At 36.6% G+C, this 26,419-nt stretch overlaps 1 protein-coding gene across 1 annotated transcript in view; it reads right to left on the bottom strand.

Moving 5' to 3' along the window:
• Window positions 1-8,763: 8,763 nt before the first annotated feature.
• The window catches only part of LOC134794461 (uncharacterized), a 49,361-nt gene continuing 31,705 nt past the window's right edge, over window positions 8,764-26,419 (bottom strand). Inside the window, exons 16-26 of the mRNA XM_063766278.1 lie at window positions 25,940-26,087; window positions 20,480-20,629; window positions 19,862-19,994; window positions 19,412-19,561; window positions 16,981-17,163; window positions 16,145-16,301; window positions 15,398-15,699; window positions 14,106-14,243; window positions 13,373-13,737; window positions 11,835-13,130; window positions 8,764-11,180 (exon numbers count right to left, since the gene is read on the bottom strand). Coding sequence (XP_063622348.1) covers window positions 12,980-13,130; window positions 13,373-13,737; window positions 14,106-14,243; window positions 15,398-15,699; window positions 16,145-16,301; window positions 16,981-17,163; window positions 19,412-19,561; window positions 19,862-19,994; window positions 20,480-20,629; window positions 25,940-26,087 — 1,877 coding nt within the window. The 3' untranslated portion in view covers window positions 8,764-11,180; window positions 11,835-12,979. The remainder of the gene's footprint in view (window positions 11,181-11,834; window positions 13,131-13,372; window positions 13,738-14,105; window positions 14,244-15,397; window positions 15,700-16,144; window positions 16,302-16,980; window positions 17,164-19,411; window positions 19,562-19,861; window positions 19,995-20,479; window positions 20,630-25,939; window positions 26,088-26,419) is intronic.

Genomic DNA, 26,419 nt, shown 5'->3' with positions numbered 1-26,419 from the left:
TGATAAAGTCCACTTTTTAATGTGGGCTTGAATAAACATGGGGTATAAATGACTGCTAAAAGGTCCAATTGCAATGTAGTAAATAAGGTTTACGGTGCATAAAATTAAAGAAGCGAACCGTTCCGAGCGTAAATACGGTAACGATGGAAATTATGAGCTCCATATGAATAATCAGAAGTATCTTTGTCGGCAGCTTCGTCATCAAATCGTATAATTAAAAGTCAGATGGAAATATTCGATGCATCTGTGTCAGTGACCAGTGAATGTTTTTTTGTGTTTCGATTTGTGGGTTCTCGCTTTGTGATAGAAAATTAATGATTTTTGGTCAGTGCGCGTTGCTGCACTGCCTTACTAAAACGAAAGGTCGTATGGGACAATGGGAGTAGTAGAGAGTTACGTCGTTTAGGTTAGGCTGTAAGTACAATGGCGAGGTCCACAATGGTGTCCCGCTGTCTACGATATCGACGGAAGGTCTGCTGCGCTCACGCCGCTACCTACGCTCCCGCTTGCCCTACATCCCTTTGTCAAGAATTCCACGTCATCTTCCAAACAAACTTCTCTTTTTCTTAACCTCCTATCTCCTATAACTTTATTGTAAACTAACCTTTATTGTAATTGACTTAAGTTGAGTTTTATTATAAAACGGACGCAGATACGAGGTGAGAAAAGTAACCGGACAAAATGGAAGCTCATGAGAGCGGGATATTTTATAAAATTATTCCCTAATTATCAATGGTGAACCAGGAACGCATCGTTTGTTATTATCAATTTGTTGGCATTGTTCGAGAGGGGTGGAAGGCAAAAGGCGGAGGTTTTTGGTAGTCACGCTAAGTTACAACAATGGTGTTAAAAAATAACCCACTATTAAGTCAAAAAGTCAGGTATGATGCATGAATTTTCATATTATTATATCCGTAAAAAAACATTAACTTTTTTCCTCGAGCTCAAGCGTGCCTCCTTGTAAAAAAAATTACGCCTACACTAAAGTTCCTCGAAATATAGATCAAAGGGCAAGCAATAATACAACCTATTCCAAAGGATACCATTAATAAAAGTGAAAACCAAAAGGCGCGTGTGGTCAAATATTGACACTTATTTATTCAGTACAGTTTACTCCAATAAATTACTTACGTCACATCACATTTCTGTGACCTACCAAAACATCTTTCCCGGAACAATTGTCCGCGCCCAAACATTAAGGGTGGTCCGTGTTGTTACCGCGACTATAAAACCCAAATACGTCCATTGTAAACGCTGCACTAGCTCCAATTTGGCCCATCATTGTGGTCACCCTACTAGCCATTGTCGCTTTAATTTATGGCAATTCAATATAATTTCATTAGCACCAAAACTGTTTATAAATCTGTATAGGTCGCACACTGTAGACAGTTATAACACTAGCTTAAAATGACGTAGTTTTACAGTAGTTTTATGCGACTTACGCCTTTTATTACTAGCAATATTGTTGTTATGGCCAATAAATAAGAGGATTATACTGTCCATGAACTGTGATTAGGTGCTACGAATGAAGTTTGAGGGAAAGTCGAAAATGAAACCGTTTAAGCCTGTTTAATGACGATGATATGGCGTTGAATGACAAATGGGAATCGGTCGTAAGTCATAAACGGCTGTAGTGAATAATGTGATGGCCACGGGAAATGGGTTAGTTTAATTACTAGCTATATCCTTGCTATTAAGGCAATTAATTGTGGCATTACATGTCTAAGTGTTTAAATGGATATGTGTAATTGCTGTCAATGTCAGTAATTCACTTAGAATATATTCGACCACTAGGTAATACCTAGGGAACACCCAGTCTAGTTTAGTACCTAAGTACATCATAAAATACTCATTTCGTATTTAAGACGATTTCAGCTAAAAAAACTCAGGAAACATGTAACACTTTAAACTCTCGCGTTTTGTACACATATTTAATTACACAAACGCCCTAAAAATTTCAATCGAGAGGACGGGTACAAATTGTCGTCTACTTGGGGACCAGTGATTCAAATGTTGAAACCAGCGGATATATCTTCGGACCAGTGTACGGATACTGTGAGTGTTGCGTGTCGTGCCGTGGACAATAAACATTAAACTTTAATGGGTAGCTGCAATTTCTTTGTCTACCCCGAACATTTTTATAAACTAATTTCGGGTACTTTAGTGTTGTTTTATTAATATCTCCGTTGACATTTGTTGGGACGTCCATGGTCTAATAAAACATGGTCTTCTATTCCCAGAGTGACACAGGGCTACGTCACAATAACATGGCCGCTATATATAGCGCTATCGCATATTATCATATAGCGCTGTCGCATGATGACGTAGGCTTGTGTCAGTTAGGTGACCTAGAAAAGACGGGAATAGAGTACCATGCGTAGTATATTATTATACCATGGGGACGTCAGTCTTTCCGTGACCACAGCTGGTGCAACTCAGCTGAAACGTCGGAATTAAAGGTAAAAACAATGAAATTATATCAGGAAACATGTGTCAGGAACCAAGCCAAGTAAAGGAAACTTACTGAAAGTGATGAGAAAATCAAGAAACCTAGAAATATATAGAGATGACGGGGGACCTATCCGACTCTTAAAGTTATATTCATAACAGAAATTTCATATTAGGTAAGTAGTTGAATCGATACTTGAGAGACTTCCCATTAAATCTTATAATTTAATTTGTGTAATTTAGCACTTGTTCTTGGGTAGACAATATCGTCAACAATCACATAACATTAATGTACGAGCAATGGGTAAAAGTTTAAATTAAGTACAGTCAGCTGTAGAAAAAAAGAGGCGCTGTCTTGTGTCGGAGGCCAAGTCTCATTTTGTGTCGCTGAGCCAACAGAGTACCTAGTTGACCGAAGCGAAGCGAAGGTCTACGTTTTGACTCGGGCATTTTGCTTTCGTATGTCCGGATGTTCTCCTCTACAGGTCGCAATTCTTAACCGATTCTCGTGAAATTTTGTGACCGAATTTTATGACTAAATAAATTTTTTTTGTCAATCCGGTTTTTGGAAATTTTTAAAAATGGCGGAGTCGTGATACCTGGCGCCTAAACAAATAGTCGTATCGATATCGTAAGACTTTTTTCTTTTTGAGACATGTTTACAGAGTTAATAGCAAAAAATGCAGAAAAAAATTATCGCTGGTTTAGGCGGTATTTAGATATTTAATTTTAACTAATTTTAATTTGAGAAGGAGTAGCTAAATTTCGTCAACCCATCTAAGAACTATTTGGCTCAGTTTGTAAACGTTCGCTTTTTCTGTTTGCACAGAGGGTCTGGGTTCGATCCCCAGTAATTGTATGCTGGGATATTATAACTTTTTGTATTTTTTTACACATAAATTTCGTATTGTTTTTCTTTAATTTACTATACACCGTGTTTTTATTGAATTCCGTTAACTTCGGGGTATAGTTAAGTACGTTTATAAGAACTAAATGGCATAGTTAATTTTCAAAAAAAATTTTTTTTTTGTTTTCTTTTTTGTTTTTTTTTTTGTTTAAAAAGTAATTAAATGTAGCATATAGCGTTGTTGTAACACGGGCATTACATTTAACTCAACCAAACAATTGAAATCTGTGACATATCAATGTCATTTCGTACATCAATCGACCGAGATTGTACTTAAGTTTAGTAGCAAATGTATGAACTCATTCTAAACACTAATCAATATGTAAGCCGGCCCTAAGGCAAGTGTACACGCTTGTAGAGGCCTTATAGTAAAAAAATAAATTATGGATTATCTCCGAAATGGACTTAATTAGAACATCGGTGTCTTTGAGAAAGTTACTTGATTTAAGCTCAGGAATGCACCCTTGAAATTAACGGAAATCAAAAAAAACACGGTGTATTTAAAGCTCTTAGCACCATGTTATTTCAAGCTCTGCTCGCGAGGTCTACAGCTCACAGAGCCACTAGTGGTAGTAAAGTAATACATAGTAGTAGCAGTAGAAAGAGTTAGGCAGGCGAGGCACACTCAGGCTGAGCATGGGGCTATCTTCTTTATTTTCAAATTAAAATGTTAACGCGATCTTTTTGCCGAAAACCGACCAAATCGGTGAGTATCGGTAAACAATTCTCATAATTCATTTGGGATTCGTATGGCGTCTAACAGGATATACTGAAATGACCAATCACGGACGTGCCCGGCCTGCGAAGCTCTGATATTTACCTCTATTGTAGATGGCGGTTGTGACACCGAAGTTCGCGCGTTGTGTCTTGCCAACGGGTATAAGATTTCTGAAATTATTGAAAATGGTCATAGATATTGTCAAATTGTCACCTCTTTAATATCATTATATTTTATATAAAATAATCATAAATCAATTGAAATTCTATTTTTATCATATTTTTTAGTTAATTTAAATTGCATTTTTAACGCCTAATTTATTACATTTGTATATTAAATGTTATTATGTATAGGTACCTTACTTCTTAGCTCTTAAGTTTATTGCAATACCCTCACAGGGTTGTGTTGAGACATGTAATGATTTACACATAAGACCTTTTGTACACTCACTAAGCAAAGAATAAATGAAATGAAAATGAAAACAATGAGATAGGCTTAATATTACAGACTATCTAGCAAAAACATAATTCCTTTACCGAACATATCAATTTCTTCAGAACCAACTTAAGGAATAATCTTGAAATTAGAAATATTTACCGTTAGGTATTCATATTCTATGGGACTGCATTGTTTTCTTACGGTTGTGTCTGTTCATTCTCGAGGAGCATTTGAACTATTTTTGGCGATTTTTACTTACATGTTTGTAGAGAGATTATAACTTACCCTCGAAATTGATTCATTTGATTGTTAGTTGAGAAATTCGCATTTTCAGATTGGGACAAAAGATCGCATCGGTGTGACACCAACACCATTCCCTAAGTTCTATTCGATACTTACATTTGCTCCCAAATCGACCATTTCTATGTCCATTACCTAACTTTAATGCGATTTCGATTTTGACTCAAGCAAAGCAGTAGGTATTCTCAAAATGATGCTTGTTAATACCGGTAAAACCGAATGGACGCACGTGATAGAAATGATAGAATATTACGAGACACTAAACTTTTTTTTATGACAAAACGTTGATGAGTAAGTTTTTAAATACAATCAAGTTCCCCGCAAAAAAGCAAAAATTAACACTAGGTACCTAGGTAATTTAGATTTCAATATCAACAAGGCGCCTTCTTACACTCACTCGCTTTAGATCAAGCAGATGCAAAACAACACATTAAGTACTAATCTAATTCCTAAGGTGCTTTGGCGTAATTTCGAAAGTGGGATAGTTTTGAAAATCGCTAATATCTACTAAACACTGAACTAGAAGCAATTTTTACTGTAGCAACAGTACCTAAGCAAGATGCCTTGGTAAGCGATGCAGTACCTAGCATCTAGCCACAGACCACCTCGCAAGAAGACCGAGACGATACATCACATCAATGAACAATGAACATCCGGTGAGGTGCGAATAAGTGTCACATAGCCGCCTGTGTCGCGGCTCGAATGACCCATGTAGTCTGTGCATCTAGCATACCTTAAGTGTTGTCAAAATATGAAGTGCTTCCAATTTAGTGAATAATAGCGATTTTCAAAATTACCCCGGTTAAATGTTGAAGTTACCCCAATGTTTCAAGTAAATCCTCATCTCAATAAATGGGCAAAATGTAAAACGTCGGTACAAATGGCTAGTTACTTAAGTAAGTACCTCAAGCCGTTAAAGATACTCTTTGGTGCCCATCTACTCATCGCTCCACTTTACACTTGTACCTATTGATACCATTAAAACCGTTCCCTTTCTAGACCCAAAAGATTTAAGACACCACTAACAACTTAACCCTCTACGCTATCTGAGATTTTATTTGTCAATGCGGTAATTATCGTGAGTCAGACCGTCTTATTTTATTTAATGTGTCGTTAAATTTAACAACAATCGCCTTTTAGTGACGGTCTTTTATGTTTATATGTTAGATTAGAGGTTTCTATACGGACGTTCTTATATAGAGACGAAAAAGGTACTAAACACCAAAAAGGTTCATAGGTATCTTGTTCTTTTTTTAAACGGAGTAGTATCTCCGCATTACCATAACTCACGGTTTCACCGCTATCGTTACAGTAAATTGTGAGATTGGTACAGCTAAGTATTCGAGAGAGTACTAGTTTTATAACCTACTTGGAAAATAAAATAGTTAAGGTAACTGGTCCGTTTTTATGACAATGTTTAAACCACTTAACATTAATTTAATAGTAAATACTTACCTACAAATATAAATCAAAGCGAAACTTGTACAACCAGCAACACTCTTAACTGTCCATTGGTGGTATGCCTTTTGGAATAAGATTTACGAAGTGACAGTTAAGAGCCAACGGGAGTGGTCATTTCTCCACACAAACTCCTCGTTTTCTTCCGTGGTTTTTGAAGCTAGAGCAATGATTTTTTCAACACAGATTAATATTGTCAATATCTGTGTCGGACCGTTTTGCTTTTTTTGATATTTTTGTTTTTTAAGGCGCTAGAGCCCTTCAAAAATGGCCAAAATTGCCTAATTGACTATGCCGCAATGAGAGGCGTGGCATTCAAAACTGATATCAATTAGCCAAAAAAGCAACACGGTCCGACACAGATAATTTCATAATCATTTAGATTTCCAAATTTGGTTACGATTGGTTAAGTTTTGGAGGAGGAAACAGAGGAGTACGAAACCTCGATTTTTGAGATTTTTCCGCAGGATTTTTCGCCTTGTCCTTATCGCACTACTTTTAGGTGCCGCTTCCGTTAGCGAGACGGGTATATTTACCTAAAATATTTAAAACTCAGCTCCTGTTTCGTCTTAACACAGTGTGGGCGATGGTACATTCCGATATCAATTTATTTGAATAAAAATATAAAATTTTGTGCTTCGCATGACCGCGAGCTATTTTGTTTATACAGAGTTGGATATATTACCTACTTACAATCGATTCCGCTTGTTCAACTGTCGAAAAGTAGTCTCATACTTAGGAAAGTGTAACATTTTTTAACTAAGGATTAGTTAAAAGCCTAACCGTTATCACATAGCAATATTGCCGATACGAGTATATTCTGCTTAATGCCCTTTTACTAAACGAATATACCGGGTGCCAATGTAGATAATGCCAAAACTGTTAACAATGTAATTAAATAGCTTGGATAGCGATTGATATCTTAAGTTTCAGTTCCTAAAGTTAGCGAAACAAATGCCCACAATTTTTGTACGTGTCAAATGCAAAGGAATCGCGGGTGTTTTTTTTTTATTATATTGACAGAAATAATTACCTATAGGCTCCAGAATCCTGAAGAACTCAAAAGCAAGGAAAAAGAGAACATTCAATTAGAATACAATTAACTACATACTACAACTTTTTAACAAAATTATCTAGACTTAAAAAGAGAAAGGCGTTACAGCACACCTTTCCGTCTGTGGTCTTATTACACCCAACACACATTAATAAAAGTCCGTTTCTACCGCAAAACGCTATAATTGATATTTTTTCCCAGCCAGGTGTGTTACAGTAAACAGTTTTTGACTTTCCACACTACAATGGCGACCACACAAAACCGTCTTACCACCAAGAATCCGCGCTATTGTCGTTGTCAAAACAAGATCGGTTACAATAAATCTTATTATACCGCCACACGACCACCAACTCAGTTCTAAAAGGACATAAGTACCAATACAGCTAAGGCGCTTACGACGTATGTTAGTGAATATCAGAGTCCATTCATTACTTTTGATATAGGCGAAGAATAAGTTTGTTTACAGTGAGCCTAAGGCGCAAATCTTTTGTGCCGATAGCATCTGCTCTACCTGATATTTTGCTAATCGAGAAATTACTTTGAAAAGCTCGCATCTAACTCTATCACGAAGTAGGAAAATCAACTTTATTTAATTTAACTAGAGTTTAATTTTAATTGTTTGCGAATTTATAACTTTTGCATAGAATTTTTTATGATCGTTATTTAGGCCTAGTAATTTTCTTATATTTGACATTTGTCGTCTAATGGTATAAATAATTTGATACACGGCCTTTTATATACCGTCGGGGTGGTCAGACCTCCTAGTGCCTAGAATTGTATTTTAGACATTTTCGTACGTGCCACACTTTGGTGCCACGGTGCCACAAACTAATATCGCATTGGCATCAGACATACAATTTTGATTATATGAATGTATAACAATATTTAGCTTAGTGGATCAACTGAAAATATTTTAGATGGAAATAATTCGATTAGGAACAAAGATGACGCCGGGAAAAAACTGAATAAAATCTTTTGAAAATAAAAACCGAATATATTTTATTTAATATTTTTCGCTTGATTGCGAATCGGAACGAGTATATCGGAGCTGACGAGGTGCTCAAAAAATATCTGAACATACACTAAAACCACGCGCGCACTACGATTTTTTGTCGTGCGATAATAAAAAATTAAATCGTAGTGCGCGCTTGGCCTAACGCCTTTAAAATAGAGGCGTGTTCAGATATTTTTGTGAGCACCTTGGCCGCTAGGATAGGATAAAAGTAAGGATTGGGCTATCCATAAATTACGTCATCAATTTTTGACGATTTCTGCCCCCCCCCCCCCCCCCCCTACCTCTAAAATCATCCAAAAATCATGCTCGTTTCCTCCTACGTCATGCTACCATCATCCGATGTCCAGACCCCAAAATTTGAAATGACGTAATTTATGAAAGCCCCGAAGGAGTGGATTGAATTGAAAAATTTATAAACAAGTAAATTATAAAAAAAAATGATTTATTTGGAAATGTAAAGATTTATCATAAAATAAGGTTATCATCCAATTAGAGCCTAAAATATAGAATTCTACTAAAATTATTGCATTTCTCATGTATATAAAAAAATACTAGCATAGAATTTTGATAATTTCTGCAATTAAAAAAATTATAATAACACAATGTCTTTATAGAAATATTATGATAATCAATCATCATTACATAAGTGTTAAAACTGTTTACTATTTGAGAGAGTGTATTTCTATCTAAAGCACAATCGTACTAATGACAAAAAAGTGGTAGGTAATAAAGAACAAGTTTTTACACGGAAGTCAAAATGTGATTTCGGTGGCAAAACTAAGTATCAGTATGATTGAGCCCTTACCCAATAAACTTTTTCAAAGCAAAATAACAATAGTTCGATGATGATTTACAAGAAACAGAATCTTGTATAAAATTAGGAACAGATATCAAATGCATATTTGAGCATCGCATAATTCTTACATAAAATTATTATAAAAATGTTATTAATTGTTTCATTGTCAGTTTATATAAAAATAGAACACATTATTATAATCTGACATTCTTTCGTACAACAAAACTTACATTATTATGTTATTATATAGCACCATACATAATTATATCCAAGATTAAAATTAGGTTACAATAGTATGTACATTTTAATTGGAGATCCAAAGCGGACTACATCACATTATATAACTATGTTTTTATTTACATCCGACCAATAAAATGGCACTTTTCTTTAACATCTAGCGAGAAGACTATTAGTAAAAACCTTCAGATGATTTCAATCCTTAGACTCATACAAAACTCCGTTGATATAAGAAAAAAATATGTGTAATTTCAAACGAATGTAAGTATGTATATGTAAGTTATTTATTTCTTTTTAAAACATAGACCACTCTGGTCTTTAGCATTTAAACTTCAACTGCCTTGGTCCACGGAAAACTGTATTGATCTGGACGTACAATATATTCCGTGTTACCCAAGAAACAGTTTTAAAATAAAATAAGATCACAGGAACAAATTTCTATAAATGGACGCGAACATTTTCATACTAAAAATATTGCCTACTTTCAGGAATACTTTTTCTATCGTTCATTGAGCATAAAATATAAAATTTATCTAATTGAAATTTCACGAACTTAAATCACAGAAATCAATTTCGATTTTCTAATTATCTGATAAAAATAAATTTCGCTAGTTTCATTAATATTCGTATTTTTAACGAAAATCGGTTCATTCTCATAAATTGACAAGTTTTTCCTACCTTTTGTCAATTTTAGTCCAGCCATTTTATTAAACTTTCCAAAAAAATTACACAGTTTTTAAATAATAATGCGATGACGCCTTTGAAAGAGGTTAAATTTTCACATATAGGAATGTATATTAATCTAATGATATTCACTAAAATTGAGATACAATTGAACTTGAACCACTTAGCACAATTAAGGCAATATATAATATAAAAGTACCAGCCTACGAGATATTTACAGTAAAGTATAAAATATGCGTTTATTATTGTGAGACATCAAAATTCGACGGCTGTCTCTCATAAATGTACTCTTTTAATCTAGCAAGTACACTGCAAAAAGATTCACGAATATATCCAGTGATCGAGGGTAGTTCGGCCAGGGTGTTGTAAGTACTACTCAAATATTTGCAAGGTAAATTTTGACTACGTTAACACAACTAGATGATGTATGTAGTTTATTTCATCTTTTAACAAAATATATACTAACCAAAATGTCATTACTATATTATTTTTAACCTAGTTCAGACTAGGATAGGACTGAAAACACGTTTCGAAATAAAATCGATATGGAATAAAAAAATAACTGCAATGTGATAAAAAATAACAATTGTACGGTAGTTTTGAGACGGCGCTATAATGTTCAGGGTTTGCTACAACTATGACTATTTAAAATTACGACTAAGTATAGTAATATAATACTCTATGATATATTGGCTATTATAAGTATTTTACCCTTATACACTGAATTGGTCTTAAATCATTCCCTTTTGTTAGAAAAGTATGGACTTAATGGGTCTGAAATATCAACCTGATTGCATGACAGTTCTTTTTATTTCGAGTTCGCCAAACGGCTGAAATATATTTCATCTCATAGACTTAAACGCTCAGAAAACACGCAGTGCATAAAGGTTACTTACTTTATAATTGTTAAATATGTACGTATTTATGACAGAACGTGGTGGGATTGAACACATGGTAAATCTCATTAGTTAACCAGACTAACCATCGTAATCTCAATAATTAGGCTATTGCAATGCTGCTTTTATCAACCATTTGAATTACGCTTACAAGTTACATTTTCTTAAGATACAAAAAATTTAACCACAATAAACGTGCGAAGACATTCAAAAACTCGTGACGTTATAACTAGTGTACGGACAAGTGGTGGCATTTTGAACAGAGCGGGAAATGGAGTCGTTATTATCTACTAACTTTTTATGATTGAATGAATAAATTCAAATTTTATATGATATTTACTTTACTTATAAAATCTATTTCTCTTGCTCTCTCACATTCAATCAGTATACTTTTTAACCATATACAACAACCTTAATTAATTACTGGCCAAAAACTTTATAAGCTGTAGATACGACAAAATAATTTGATGTTGTCGATTTAGACAACTGTTTGCTATATTTGTTGTTGTAATACGCTAGGCTAATAATTGAAAACAGCACGACAGCAGAAATGTAAATGAAACAATATGAATGACCCACCAGAATCGTCAATTTTGAAGTGGATTGAACCATACGATAATCTTGTATATAACGATAACAATAGCGTGTACTGTATATCATGTGAAATAATTGTGTTAGCACAATTAGGTAAACATCGCAGCAGATACTTGAATAAATAAATAAATAAACTTTGGCACTACTTGAATAATAATTAAAAAGTGTAATAAATATGTTTTCGAAAAATCATTTAATCGTTATTCATCAATCATAAAATGCACCTAGGCGACTCCATTTCCCGCTCTGTTCAAAATGCCACCACTTGTCCGTACACTAGTTATAACACTATTCATATCAATACGTTTACTGTTGAAAATACAACTACAGTATAAAGACAACACAATTTTTTGTTGCACTTCGCACATTAAGTCCAGTTGTCCAAGATACAGTAAAAGACTGACGGAAGAACCTTAAGGCTTACAAAATGCTTATTTTAACAACCAACGTACTTAAGTTACGTATTGTGCGCTTGACTTTTACGCTATGATTTTGTTCAAAATATCACGTTATAGTGAGCATCATTTTCGTTGTAAAATATAAGAATGTATAAAATTATCTTAATCGTATTATTTACGTAGTCGAAGAGGCGGGCAGTTTAAATTCATAACTATAGTAAACACTACGAATACGAAATTTAAATAATAATCAAAAGCGAAAGGACTTTAACGGTATACAAAATATGCAGGTAAATTCAGATCTGGATGGATGAATAGAGAGTCGCTTAATATTAATACTGTAATCTTCATCAATCATACCAAAAGATATGAAGGTAAGAACTACTTTGAGACTACATTTTTTGTTTAAACACATCACATGCATTAATTTCGCTCCAGTTAAAATTAACTAAAAATTTACTAAAATCATTTTAACATACGTAATGGCAAATCGTATACATTTATGAAACTAATAGAAAATTAATATTAACATAAACATTTGAAATGCATTGGAAGAACTGGTATATCACCATTGAAATTAACTAATAATATAAGCGAAAAAAAAATGTGTACGCAATACATAGCTTAAAATTTATTTAAAAATCTATTTAACGATTTAATAGCCCTAAGAGACTGTCATCTCTGTTAGGGGCATTTTTGTTTTATATGCGCACATCAAACATTATCTAAAACAGGTACTAGAAACACTCTCTTCGAATACCTAATTATTTACGTGCGCAATAAACTTTCGCCAGTTACTCTATCCAGCGAAATCAAAACGATATGAATACATTTCGCATATTTCGCAATAGCCAGCGGAATTTAAAATTTATCCTTGCCAGATAACTTAGCCAGGGAAGTCTTAACCTCAATAGTATTTTCCCTCGCTAGATAAATTAGCTGGCAAAATAAAACATATTAAGATTTAATTTCACAAACCAATGCACCCATAACATCGAGTGGCAGCCCTAGCTGTAGCACTGCGACAGTTTCGTTGCTACGACATAACGTTCATTATGTGGATGTGGCCAGGGTTGTCGACGGTCACGAAACAAGAGAATTTCTCGTCGAAACACAGCTTTTTTGCGTTCATACCTGACAACTTGATGCACGCCAAGATGTCTTTTCTTTTTGAGCCCTCCTTATATCTGAAATAGACAAAAAGATTTATAATATTGTTTTTGCACATTACGGCCAATATTCGTTACATTCAGATAAGGTTTTTAAACATTTATAATATAATGTTGGGTGTATCCCGTGTATCTGCTTGTCGACATTATAAAAATAATTATCATTAAACTTATAGGGTAGCTATTTTACATAGACATTTTTTTTTCACAAATATATACACAAAAACGGAATCATTATGAACATGACGAAAACTACTCACGTCTTTTTTCTCCAAAGCTCCCTCCAGCAACTGACTCCCCCGCCCCCAAAGAAGAAATTACTCGAGCCAATACTCATGTTCCCCACAGCCGAAGTGATCTCCCGTGGACTCAACACCAGCGGAGTCACCACGTTGATCTTCCGTGGCGGCGGTTTGTTGTTTATAACATACGTTATGTTCCACCAGACTATTTCGGCCGCCATTGTGACAAGGACGAGGGGGGGTTGGTTTTCATCGGTGGGGGTGGTGGGGGAGTGGGGGGAGGTGAAGACGCGGTCGGGAACGGGGGAGAAGGCGCACCATTGGACCTTTGCCTTGTGGTGCTTTAGGAGGCGGAGCTGGCGTTTGCCTTGCACGTTCCATAGCTGTAAAAGTGAAATATGTTAATCAAGTATACCAGTAGATAGCGGCTCATTCAAAGCCGAGGAGATAAGTGATAAATTGTATTCCGTTTTGTTTCTCGAGAAAAAATATGACAGTATAAAAAGCAGTGTACATAATTATATCAAAAGGGCTTCTAAAAGTACTGTTTTCAATCAAAACTATTATTAGCCAACTGCACGTTTAGTGACTCGCTAGTTTTCTTTGATATAAGGAGGTGACATACCATACGAAATGGCAACGACATCACTGTTTTTCAATTTAATAACACCACTACCAAGACCACGTCACTCAGATCATAAGTTGTATTCCAATTTGAACCTTAAAATAAAATACATTAAGTAATAATTACCACAACATCGCCCGAGTCGAGTCCCATAGCCAGTATAAGGCCATCCGACGTAAGGTCGCAGGAAACAATTTTGTTGTTCAGTCTGTACTCCTGTATCTTGTGCAGTTCTGTTTGGTTCCCCTCGCGCAGCTCGAACGTCTAAAAAAAACCGGGCAAGTGCGAGTCGGACTCGCGCACGAAGGGTTCCGTACCATAATGCAAAAAAAAAACGGAAAAAAAATGCAAACAGAAAACGGTCACCCATCCAAGTACTGACCACGCCCGACGTTGCTTAACTTTGGTCAAAAATCACGTTTGCTGTATGGGAGCCCCACTTAAATCTTTATTTTATTCTGTTTCTAATATTTGTTGTTATAGCGGCAACAGAAATACATCATCTGTGAAAATTTCAACTGTCTAGCTATGACGGTTCGTGAGATACAGCCTGGTGACAGACAGACAGACGGACGGACGGACGGACAGACGGACAGCGAAGTCTTAGTAATAGGGTCTCGTTTTACCCTTTGGGTACGGAACCCTAACAAGTGACAGTGTGTGTGAAATAATTCGGTTTAATCTCATTTTTATGCCCTTGTCCCATTCACTTAGGGATCGGCGCAGCATGTCTTTCTCTTCCATACCTCTCTGTCGCCCGTCATCTCATCATTCACTTGCGTTTGTTTCATATCTCTCACACAGTCCATTCACCTTTTCGTCGATTTGCCTATCCTCGTACCTACCTCCACATTCATTCGTAATACCTTTCTAGTCACATGACTTTCATCCCTCCGCATCACATGCCCGTACCACGCTAGGCGATTTACAAGTACAGTGGAACCTCGCTAACTCGAACCTCGATAAGACGAAATCCTCGTTAGCATGAAATAAAATGCTATTCCCTTCCCTTCAAAGCCCAAAACCTCCATAACTCGAAATATTTATCCTCATTAAGACGAAGTAATCAACGATTCTCTTCAAATTCCCTTGAGATTGGTATCAACAACCCTCTGTAACCCGCAGAAAATAATAAGACCGTACTTTATACGTTTGTACAATTACCTCCCTATTACGAATTTTTCATACATTTTACATCTGTAACTCGAAACCTCTTTAGACGAATAAAAATCTATAAGAACCCCTCTAAGTCCATACCCTCTGCAAGATGAAAACTCGTTAACACGAACTTTTTGGCGTTTCCCTTCAGATTCGTGCTATCGAAGTTCCACTGTATTAATATAAATTGTATCATCTATTAACAATAGAGAATTCCGAGTTGCATAACACACCTCGCTTCCCTCGGCCACCAAACTCACCTGAAACTTCTTATTATAGTCATCACAGACAACCAACACATTTTTCCTAAACGCCGCACAACTGACTTGTACGTCATTCTGCCTCCCATTTAACACTTCAGCCCTCCAATGCAGCTCGTCCCAGAGTTTAACAGTGGCATTATATTCCACTGTTAAAAGCCCTTTGTGGTAGAAACAGTCAACTAAAGTGCTTTCGCTGAGGCATCCTCTGGTGCCTGGGAATTGACGATCTTTGGAACTGAGGCTGCTCTCACTGCTTGAGTTGGATAGGCGGTCCGGTTGGCCGTTTTTCTTTTTTATACCTGAAACCAGATAAAAACAATATTTTAGCAGAATTCTTGTGTTTCGATGCCGTTGACTAGAAATATTGGTTTTTCGTGCCAAGAAAAGTTAAAGAATATTGGTTGACACTATATAAACTTATTATAACGTTGCCTTCATTTTTCATAAACTAGTACTAGTAGCAGCATTTAGCCATACGTGATTAGTCCGACTACATTCCGCTAAAATTCGAGTTTCGATTTAATTCGGAGCCAAACTTGCCGAACCGAAACTGAAAATATATTCGTATTTTTTCGCAATACTTATGGATAGAGGCTTGATCTTAAGAAGATAAAAGAATCTGTTTGGGTTTCGACCTTAAAAAAACAGTTTCTGTCGGGCATTACTTAAATCCTAACAAACGCATCTCTATACGCACTTACGCAGCAATACGAACATTTATATTATTTTATATAAAGCACTTACCTTCCATATCATTTAATATCTCCTGCGACCCCAGATAGCTGTTCCCTTTCTGCAGCATCTCCGGCATCCATTTCCCGTCGTTGTTCAATCTGTACGCCATCAGACACCGATTCTTCCCCGCCGCCACCAACAAGTTAGGATTCACGAAGCTCAGGTACTGTGAGTAACAATAGATTGCATGTGCAAGTGTCTGGCATTTGTATGGAAAGTTGTCCATATCGCTTTTGTGGAAAATGTTGTTTTTCCTTATAATTGCCCGTTGACATTGACATAGGTTAAAGCCTTTAGGTACAGATGAAGTGAATAATCCTTAACCATCGTATTTTCACGAAAACGCACGAACGTGTTATGCTATTTCAGTCAGTCTCAGTACAAAAAGTAGTGAGGTTGGCTGAGGTAGCATGACAAATTACGAATGTGTCTGAGAAAATACGATGGCAAAGGATTGTTCACTACATCTGTAAAGTAGGTTTACGTTTACCATTCTTAAAAAAAACTTTTATAATTACTTCAATGAAATTTAAGTCTAGTTCAATTGGAACAGAGTTTCCTTTCTCATATATCGTACCATAAAAAATTAAATATAATCGACTTAATTTCATAATTGATTCAAATTCTGTATGATAAGCCTTAGGATTGTATTCCACCTGTCCAATGTGTATTTGCATCTCATATTTTGCTTAGTGAGAGTGAGACGCAATGCACATTGGACCAAGATATTGGACAGGCGGAATACCACTTCACGTCAAGCATAACTCGGCCCTTTTTAATTGGGTCTCTTTAGACATTAACATTAGGTTTATTTCGCCTTGGCATGTCGCACAATGTTACTATACCTGAACTGCACTCTTCACGTCAAGAATAATTTTGGTCTCTTTAGTGCGGAGCGCGTATTTCTGCACCCGGCCTGAGCGCAGCCCGTATATGATGTACTGGTTGCATGGGGAGATTTTTAGGGCAGTTATCCTTTCGTCTGCCTTCGTTATTATTTCGGTGAGCATTTTTGTTCCACGGATTATCTGTGGAAGAAATAAATAAATGTAAAAAGAGTTTATACAGTGATTCTCCACTGAAACGCTGGTGGCCTAGCGGTAAGAGCATGCGACTTGCAATCCGAAGGTCGCAGGTTCAAACCCCGGCTCGTACCAATGAGTTTTTCGGAACTTATGTACGAAATATCATTTGATATTCACCAGTCGCTTTTCGGTGAAGGAAAACATCGTGAGGAAACCGGACTAAGCCTAATAAGGCCTAGTTTCCCCTCTGAGTTGAAAGGTCAGATGGCAGTCGCTTTCGTAAAAACTAGTGCCTACGTCAATTCTTGGGATTAGTTGTCAAGCGGACGCCAGGCTCCCATGAGCCGTGGCAAAATGCCGGGGCAACGCGAGGAAGAAGACAGAGATTCTCCAATAACAACTTATGTCACTTTCTGTGGTCTCCACTTGATGATTACAAACATAACTAGACCTAGAGTGTTTACCTTAATTTGTGACCTACCTTAGGCTGGTATTCCATCTGTCCAATTTCTTCGTCCAATGTGCATTGCGTCACACTCTCTCATTAAGCAAAATGTGAGACGCAAATACACATTGGACCAAGATATTGGACAGATGGAATACCATTCTTAATCAGTGCACTATCAGATAGATACATGATGACTTTAGGCGGTGGTAGCATTTCCGACCCTATTGCGAGGAAATAAGGTTCACGTGTACACATTTAAGTGTGTGAAACGGCTTGGAATGAAGTTGTTCTGTTTTCGCCCTTATTGCGATGTTGTAAGGTCCATACCTATATGTTGTTCTTGTCGTCGAGAACGGCCAGCAGGGGCTGTGCGCCGCTGTCGTTGTTGCATATTCCCTTAATCTCGTAGCTTGTAATATCGACCTTAGTGCGATGTTATAAGGTCCATACCTGTATGTTGTTCTTGTCGTCGAGTACGGCCAGCAGGGGCTGTGCGCCGCTGTCGTTGTTGCATATTCCCTTAATCTCGTAGCTTGTAATATCGACCTTAGTGCGATGTTATAAGGTCCATACCTGTATGTTGTTCTTGTCGTCGAGTACGGCCAGCAGGGGCTGTGCGCCGCTGTCGTTGTTGCATATTCCCTTGAGCTTGTAGCTTGTAATATCGACCTTAGTGCGTCCACATAAGGTCCATACCTGTATGTTGTTCTTGTCGTCCAGCACGGCCAGCAGGGGCTGTGCGCCGCTGTCGTTGTTGCATATTCCCTTGAGCTTGTAGCTTGTAATATCGACCTTAGTGCGTCCACATAAGGTCCATACCTGTATGTTGTTCTTGTCGTCCAGCACGGCCAGCAGGGTCTGTGCGCCGCTGTCGTTGTTGCATATTCCCTTGAGCTTGTAGCTTGTAATATCGACCTTAGTGCGTCCACATAAGGTCCATACCTGTATGTTGTTCTTGTCGTCCAGCACGGCCAGCAGGGGCTGTGCGCCGCTGTCGTTGTTGCATATTCCCTTGAGCTTGTAGCTTGTAATATCGACCTTAGTGCGTCCACATAAGGTCCATACCTGTATGTTGTTCTTGTCGTCCAGCACGGCCAGCAGGGGCTGTGCGCCGCTGTCGTTGTTGCATATTCCCTTGAGCTTGTAGCTTGTAATATCGACCTTAGTGCGTCCACATAAGGTCCATACCTGTATGTTGTTCTTGTCGTCCAGCACGGCCAGCAGGGTCTGTGCGCCGCTGTCGTTGTTGCATATTCCCTTGAGCTTGTAGCTTGTAATATCGACCTTAGTGCGTCCACATAAGGTCCATACCTGTATGTTGTTCTTGTCGTCCAGCACGGCCAGCAGGGGCTGTGCGCCGCTGTCGTTGTTGCATATTCCCTTGAGCTTGTAGCTTGTAATATCGACCTTAGTGCGTCCACATAAGGTCCATACCTGTATGTTGTTCTTGTCGTCCAGCACGGCCAGCAGGGTCTGTGCGCCGCTGTCGTTGTTGCATATTCCCTTGAGCTTGTAGCTTGTAATATCGACCTTAGTGCGTCCACATAAGGTCCATACCTGTATGTTGTTCTTGTCGTCCAGCACGGCCAGCAGGGGCTGTGCGCCGCTGTCGTTGTTGCATATTCCCTTGAGCTTGTAGCTTGTAATATCGACCTTAGTGCGTCCACATAAGGTCCATACCTGTATGTTGTTCTTGTCGTCCAGCACGGCCAGCAGGGGCTGTGCGCCGCTGTCGTTGTTGCATATTCCCTTGAGCTTGTAGCTTGTAATATCGACCTTAGTGCGTCCACATAAGGTCCATACCTGTATGTTGTTCTTGTCGTCCAGCACGGCCAGCAGGGGCTGTGCGCCGCTGTCGTTGTTGCATATTCCTTTGAGGTTGAGCGCGAGGCACGGCTTGGAGTGGCGGTCGAGACTCATGGTGCCTTTGAGCGGTGGTTTCTTCCTTTCATCCTAAAAATTTTACAAGAGGTAAAATAGGATCTTAAATATTCTTGATTCTTCTATTTATTAAACTATTTTTTTATCTAGCATGTACGTCTGCGAGCGATACTACAATTTTTTATATTAAAGGAAAAATGGAAAAATTCAATGCTCTGCAATCCAACCAAAATAGACAGCTTAAAGGACAAAGATATAAAGAAAGTTTCGGCATATTCAAAGCTGTGCAAAGTTTCCGACATGTTTCTTTGTAGAACATAACTAAATTTTGAAAACTTAGTGTAATGGCGGCATGGGTGCGTTTACGGTTACCTCGGAGTGTAGAGCGAAGGACTTGTTTCTTTTCGGCGTGGCGTGGACGCTGTGACTGCCGTTGCCCGTCGGCGTGTGCGGCGACACGGCTTCCACAAAACTCACATCGAACTTTGTCGTTAGTCGCACTTTCCTGAGTAAAATCAAATAGAGCGTTTTCGTATACTGTTAGGACTTTCTGGTTGGCTAAAAAATTCGCTGCGTATCCTTCAACCCATAAAGTAATGTTATAGCCTGTTCGATTTTTGAGATCAAGTTCGCCATACATTTACCATGGCGTACTTGACCTTAGGGTGGTATTTCACCTGTCCAATATTTTGTCCAATGTCACTGCGTCTCACTCCGTCATGAAAGCAAATGTGAGGTCAATACACATTGGACAAAGAAATTGGATAGGTGGAATACCACCCTTAGAAAAACGGACAGACTATACAAAAAATCAAACAATAGCGTGAATTCTTAATAGAATCCCATTGGGCCTAAAAGGCATTTTTGTAGTGATTATTGATTATGAGTCCATTCTTTTATACTTAAGGCTATAAAATCATGTTACAATTGCATTATTAGGGTTATAAAATCATGTAATTAGTGCATTATTTGTAATGATCCGTTCCTTACCCATTCTTCTGAGTATTCAGCGCCACGTAAGAGGGGTCGAGCTGCCACACCTTGGCGCAGTTTTCTATCGTGCCCGTCCCAGTTAGTAGGACATCCGGCCCTGGTAGGATGTCGTGCCACACTTCGCTCACAGCCATGGACATCACATTGCTGGAATGTTAGATTAAATTAATTACATCATACGAATTTCTAGGTTTTTGACCCCTCCCCTACCCCCTCATTGTCACACTTGGTCACATTTGGCAAACCCCTGTGTGACGTCACATTTTTTCCACGAAATCGGCAAATCGAATTAAGTAGGTTGTACCTATTATTAATATTTTATCAAAATATTTTTGAAAAAAGAATTATTAGTAATTTTATAACCAAAAACTGATTAGGAAAGAAAATTTAACGAATAAAAATGATTATCGTTCCAAAAACTTGTTATTTAACTGCACAGCGAATTAAATAATTTAAATAAGTTAAAGTGACGTCACAATGTTTGTAACTCCGGGGCCTCCCCCCTGTCACAACATGTCACATTTTCTTGACCCCCTTCCCACCCCATAAACGTGGGATGTAATTAATGGATGACCCCATATCAGTAAGAATTATGGCCATACACAAATATGTACATGTGTAAATTATATAAAAATATTGTAAATCCACGAACACGGACTATTAGTCCGCGAGCCAGGCGCAAATTTCGTAGAGCACGGTCACCTGCAATAATATGTTACTCTTCGAAGGCCGCAAAAATATGTGACACGCTCTTATTGCTCTACAAATAAGATTGAGTCAGATATTTTTGCGGCCTTCGTTGTGTAACATATTATTGCAGGTGTTAGAATATTGTTATTCTATGTACAAATTGTATTACGTATAAAACTGACCTGTTTCTCTTTGACGTTCAATGTTGATAATATATTACACTATTTAAACACTTAACACAACATTACGTGAATTTTACAGAATTTGCTATTTATGTGGGTAGGTACGATACGAAACCACCGTTGACAAGAGAAACAGAACTACTTTGAAGTAATTATATTTTGAATTAATATTACTGATTAATAATTATGTATAACGGAGTTTATTGAAAATATATTCTAATAGTTTTATTCTGCATGATTCGATAAATGGACGAGGTACATGAGAAACTACTTCTGTGACGTCACTTATCGAATGACAAGTGGCATGATCAACCAGTTGCCAGGTAGAAATGGGTATAAAAGGGACCGACCGATCCATTATTGATCATTCATCATTCTGCATTCTGCTTTGAGCATTCTGCATTCTGCTTTGCCCTGCAGCACTGAGTTAATCATCGCCAAAGGAATATTGAAAGTTAAGTAAATACTATGTTGGTAATTATTGTAATAATTATGTACTTACTTGATTAATTAGATGGATTAATTAATTAATAATTAATTAAATCATCTTTTACTGAATTATAAACTAATAGTGATTGTGTTTATAAGTTGTTGATGATAATGTTAATAAATTGGAATATTTACTTGAATAAAACAGTTTTATTTTCAATTACATCAGTTTATTATTTTATTTATCTTACTTAAAACTTAAATAGTATCCAGTTATTGATTAAGCAGTTTAACATAATTATGAATCAAAGTAAATAAATAACTTCCTGACAAGTTTTACCTTGAAAATAATATTTACTATCAGTTTTGTGTTTTTAATATTTAATATTTTTAAAAATTATTCATTTATCTAACATCAGAAGTGGGATTGTATCCAGCTACACTTTACATATATACTTATATAATTTCAGACGAATATGGAACCTGTGGCTTTCCACAGCAGCACGGATGTGGACCCTTCTGAAAGCTGTCTCCGGTGCTCACGGAAGAGACAAGAACATCGCTTTTTCCGCCTTTGACCCCGCTACAAGCGACAGTGGAGCAGATTCCTGGTGTACCACGAAGCTATCGTCAAGCAGAAAGATATGTAGCAACTGTTTTATGTTTAAAACAATGTGCAATGATTCGTCAGCTTGGCCGAGCGATTTTTGGAAAGTTTATCAAACAGTAAGCTATGTACATGTTATGTAGGGGGCATTCCATAATAAACGCTACCAAGGGTTCAAAAATGAAAATTCGTTTAAGAAGTCAACACTAACCTATTTCCATAGAAAACATACCAAACCTTCATGTCAGAAAAAAAAAACCGAAAAAAAAACAATTTTTACATGTTTTTCATGTACGATGTTGCGATCAATCGCAACGTTTAAATGATAGGCGTAAAACTAATTTTATACAGCGATATTGGCAAGACTAATTAAAAAGAAAGTAACTGTAAACTGTTACAAATTTCCCGCAGTTATTTCAGGTAAAATATCGTAATTTTATAATTTGTCTTTAAAAATATTAAAAAGCATGGATTAATCGGTTTTTAGAAGAGTATTCTAGACTGTGGTCTCAAAGTAACACCCGAAACGAAAAAGAGATAAAAATATGTGTAACTTTTCCCGTAATTAACTATAGCCAAACATGTTTTGCCAAAGAAAGGCTATGATGTGAACCTATGCAAATGTGTAATAGTTGTTGTTTTAGCGTCTGCTTTAGTCGTATGTTTTAAAGTTTGAAGTTGTGTAACACCCGAAACGTGTTGATCGTCCGCCTGTCAGTCCCCGGCTTTTCGCCGTGATGGTTAGTGCTAGAAAGCTGCAATTTGGCAAGGATACTTAAATCAATCATGGCGACAAAATAGTAACACAAAAACTACAAAAAAAATTTTTTTTAGGTTTGCTCCTGTACAAAATATTTTTAATTTTTTTGCGACTTTAATCCTGTGATGTGGGGTGTCGTTGGATAGATCTTTCAAAATGAATAGGTGTCACCATCAACCATTTTTTGATTAAGTGAATATTTTCGGTAATATTCGCATCGAAAGAAAAATTATTATGATATCTTCGAGAAACAGTTTTTATTGTTAAGATCAATGTATTTTATAATAATTCAGCATTTATTACTTATGTTTTTAATCATATTTATTAAAAAGACAATAATTTCAATAAAATGAGCCATAATTTCGTATAAATCTGTCTTAATTTCGTACTCGTAACACCCGAAACGAACCATGAGTAACACCCGAAACAGGTAATTTATTTTATTAAAATTCATTGAAAAGTGATACTAAGTGTTACTTCAGTGTTTCAGTAGACTATACTAACTTTTATTACTTGACATAAATAAAACTGGAGGTTACTTGACAAAATTCGCTAAATTATGCATTTTGGTACTGATGGTCAGAAGGTATAGGCCAATTCCCGTAACGCCCGAAACAGCTACTTTTTAGTGATTCTCTCGTTATTGCTCTTATACTTTAATTATGTGTGTACAGGAAAAGAAAATATTATCAAAGTAGTAGATGAATCAATAGTTATAACCTCCTAGTTCCTGTTACAATATCGAATAAAACCTTATTTTAAGAGTTCAAGTGTAACACCCGAAACGGTGGAATGACCCCCAGGTAAATGTTTTATTTTTGGTATTTTATTTTGGCATTTATGATTCTTTGTTTCTGATAGACTAATTGGGTATCCGCTGGTTGGTCATGTACTTGGTGTCAATTGTCTCACTAGCAGCGGGTGAATGTAATTGGCATGTCTAGGTATCTGGCAATACCCTCACAACACTTATTTGGTATCCGCTGGTCGGTCATATACTTGGTGTCAATTGTCTCACTAGCAGCGGGTGAATGTAATTGGCATGTCTAGGTATTTGGCAATACCCACACATTCACTGGTCGATTATGGGGCTAACATTCAAGCAGATCATACATTGATTACACAAAGTAAATTGTGCGTGAAGTAGCATTATTTATCTATATACTTCTTAATTTCATTTGCTTACTATATATGTACATAGTTGTCAGGACTTTAAGTAGCAATAAAATTGTCTCAATACATGATACCCACATCGGGTGTGGCAATAAATAAGTACAATTTTTATCCTTATAAATTTGATCTTATTTTGTACTTCGGGAACGAAGTACATGTCAGTATGGCCGTGTTAGAATATTGTTATTCTATGTACAAATTGTATTACGTATAAAACTGACCTGTTTCTCTTTGACGTTCAATGTTGATAATATATTACACTATTTAAACACTTAACACAACATTACGTGAATTTTACAGAATTTGCTATTTATGTGGGTAGGTACGATACGAAACCACCGTTGACAAGAGAAACAGAACTACTTTGAAGTAATTATATTTTGAATTAATATTACTGATTAATAATTATGTATAACGGAGTTTATTGAAAATATATTCTAATAGTTTTATTCTGCATGATTCGATAAATGGACGAGGTACATGAGAAACTACTTCTGTGACGTCACTTATCGAATGACAAGTGGCATGATCAACCAGTTGCCAGGTAGAAATGGGTATAAAAGGGACCGACCGATCCATTATTGATCATTCATCATTCTGCATTCTGCTTTGAGCATTCTGCATTCTGCTTTGCCCTGCAGCACTGAGTTAATCATCGCCAAAGGAATATTGAAAGTTAAGTAAATACTATGTTGGTAATTATTGTAATAATTATGTACTTACTTGATTAATTAGATGGATTAATTAATTAATAATTAATTAAATCATCTTTTACTGAATTATAAACTAATAGTGATTGTGTTTATAAGTTGTTGATGATAATGTTAATAAATTGGAATATTTACTTGAATAAAACAGTTTTATTTTCAATTACATCAGTTTATTATTTTATTTATCTTACTTAAAACTTAAATAGTATCCAGTTATTGATTAAGCAGTTTAACATAATTATGAATCAAAGTAAATAAATAACTTCCTGACAAGTTTTACCTTGAAAATAATTATTTACTATTATTTTTGAGTTTTTAATATTTAATATTTAAAAAAAATATTCATTTATCTAACACAGGCGACTGTACTCGTACGAGTATTCGTAGAGTACCTTAACTACTCGTAGAGTAGTTGAGGGAGATGTATTATGAAGCTTCGTGAACGTCAGCTGCTGCTCCGTTGGTGGGTTGAGGAACAGAAGCCACCCGACTCTTCAAAAAAATTAGTCATCGCAAGCCGATTGAAACTTTGTCTGATGATAGTTAGGTAGTTAGTAGTCTAGACTCTAGAGTATAGAGAACTTTCATGACTAACCCCCTTCGATTCACAAGATCGAAGATACTCGCCAAATTGTTAAGGTCGACGCATATAATGCTACTGTCATCGATGTATACAAACAGCGAACCAGTCTTTGTTGATTTGTTGTTGACCTTGCCAGGTGGTTTCTAGCTGTCTGGAGTAAATTCTTGACTTACCCTCTCCGATTGTCTAGATCAAAGATCCTCGCCGTTGTTAAGGTCGACGCATATAATGCGACTGTCATTGGTGTATACAAACAGCGAACCAGTCTTATTGTTGACCTTGACAGCTGGTTTCTAGCTGTCTGAAGTATATTCTTGACTTACCCTCTCCGATTTTCAAGGTCGAAGATCCTCGCCAAGTTGTTAAGGTCGACGCATATAATGCGACTGTCATCGGTGGATATGAACAACAGGGAGCCAGTCTTGTTGACCGCCAACGACAGGAACGTTAGCTCGGCCCGCACTGCGTCACCTGGTGTCAAAAAAAACATCACTGTCGAATATTTTGACAACTTTATGTCATGAGAAGCATCAGATTAAGAGAATGTAGGGTCATTGCACTAGTTTCCGTCCAGGTCTAGTTTTCATCCACTATTTTTACACACAAATAAAATATATTAGTTGCTACTCCGTCAGTAGCAACTAATATAATTTATTTTTAATTTGCTACTTGCCATATATATATATATATCATTTTTATGTAGATAGATCTATTGTTTAAACATTAAGGATTGCAATAAGTCCAAATTTGTGTGGCAAGGTAGGTTTACATTCAAATCCGTCAAGTAGATTAAGACTAGAGGT

The sequence above is a fragment of the Cydia splendana genome, chromosome 10 (genome assembly GCF_910591565.1).
Source record: "Cydia splendana chromosome 10, ilCydSple1.2, whole genome shotgun sequence".
Lineage (NCBI taxonomy): Eukaryota > Metazoa > Arthropoda > Insecta > Lepidoptera > Tortricidae > Cydia > Cydia splendana.
Note: the sequence above shows the minus strand (reverse complement) of the source record. Positions and strands in the feature narration are given on the sequence as shown.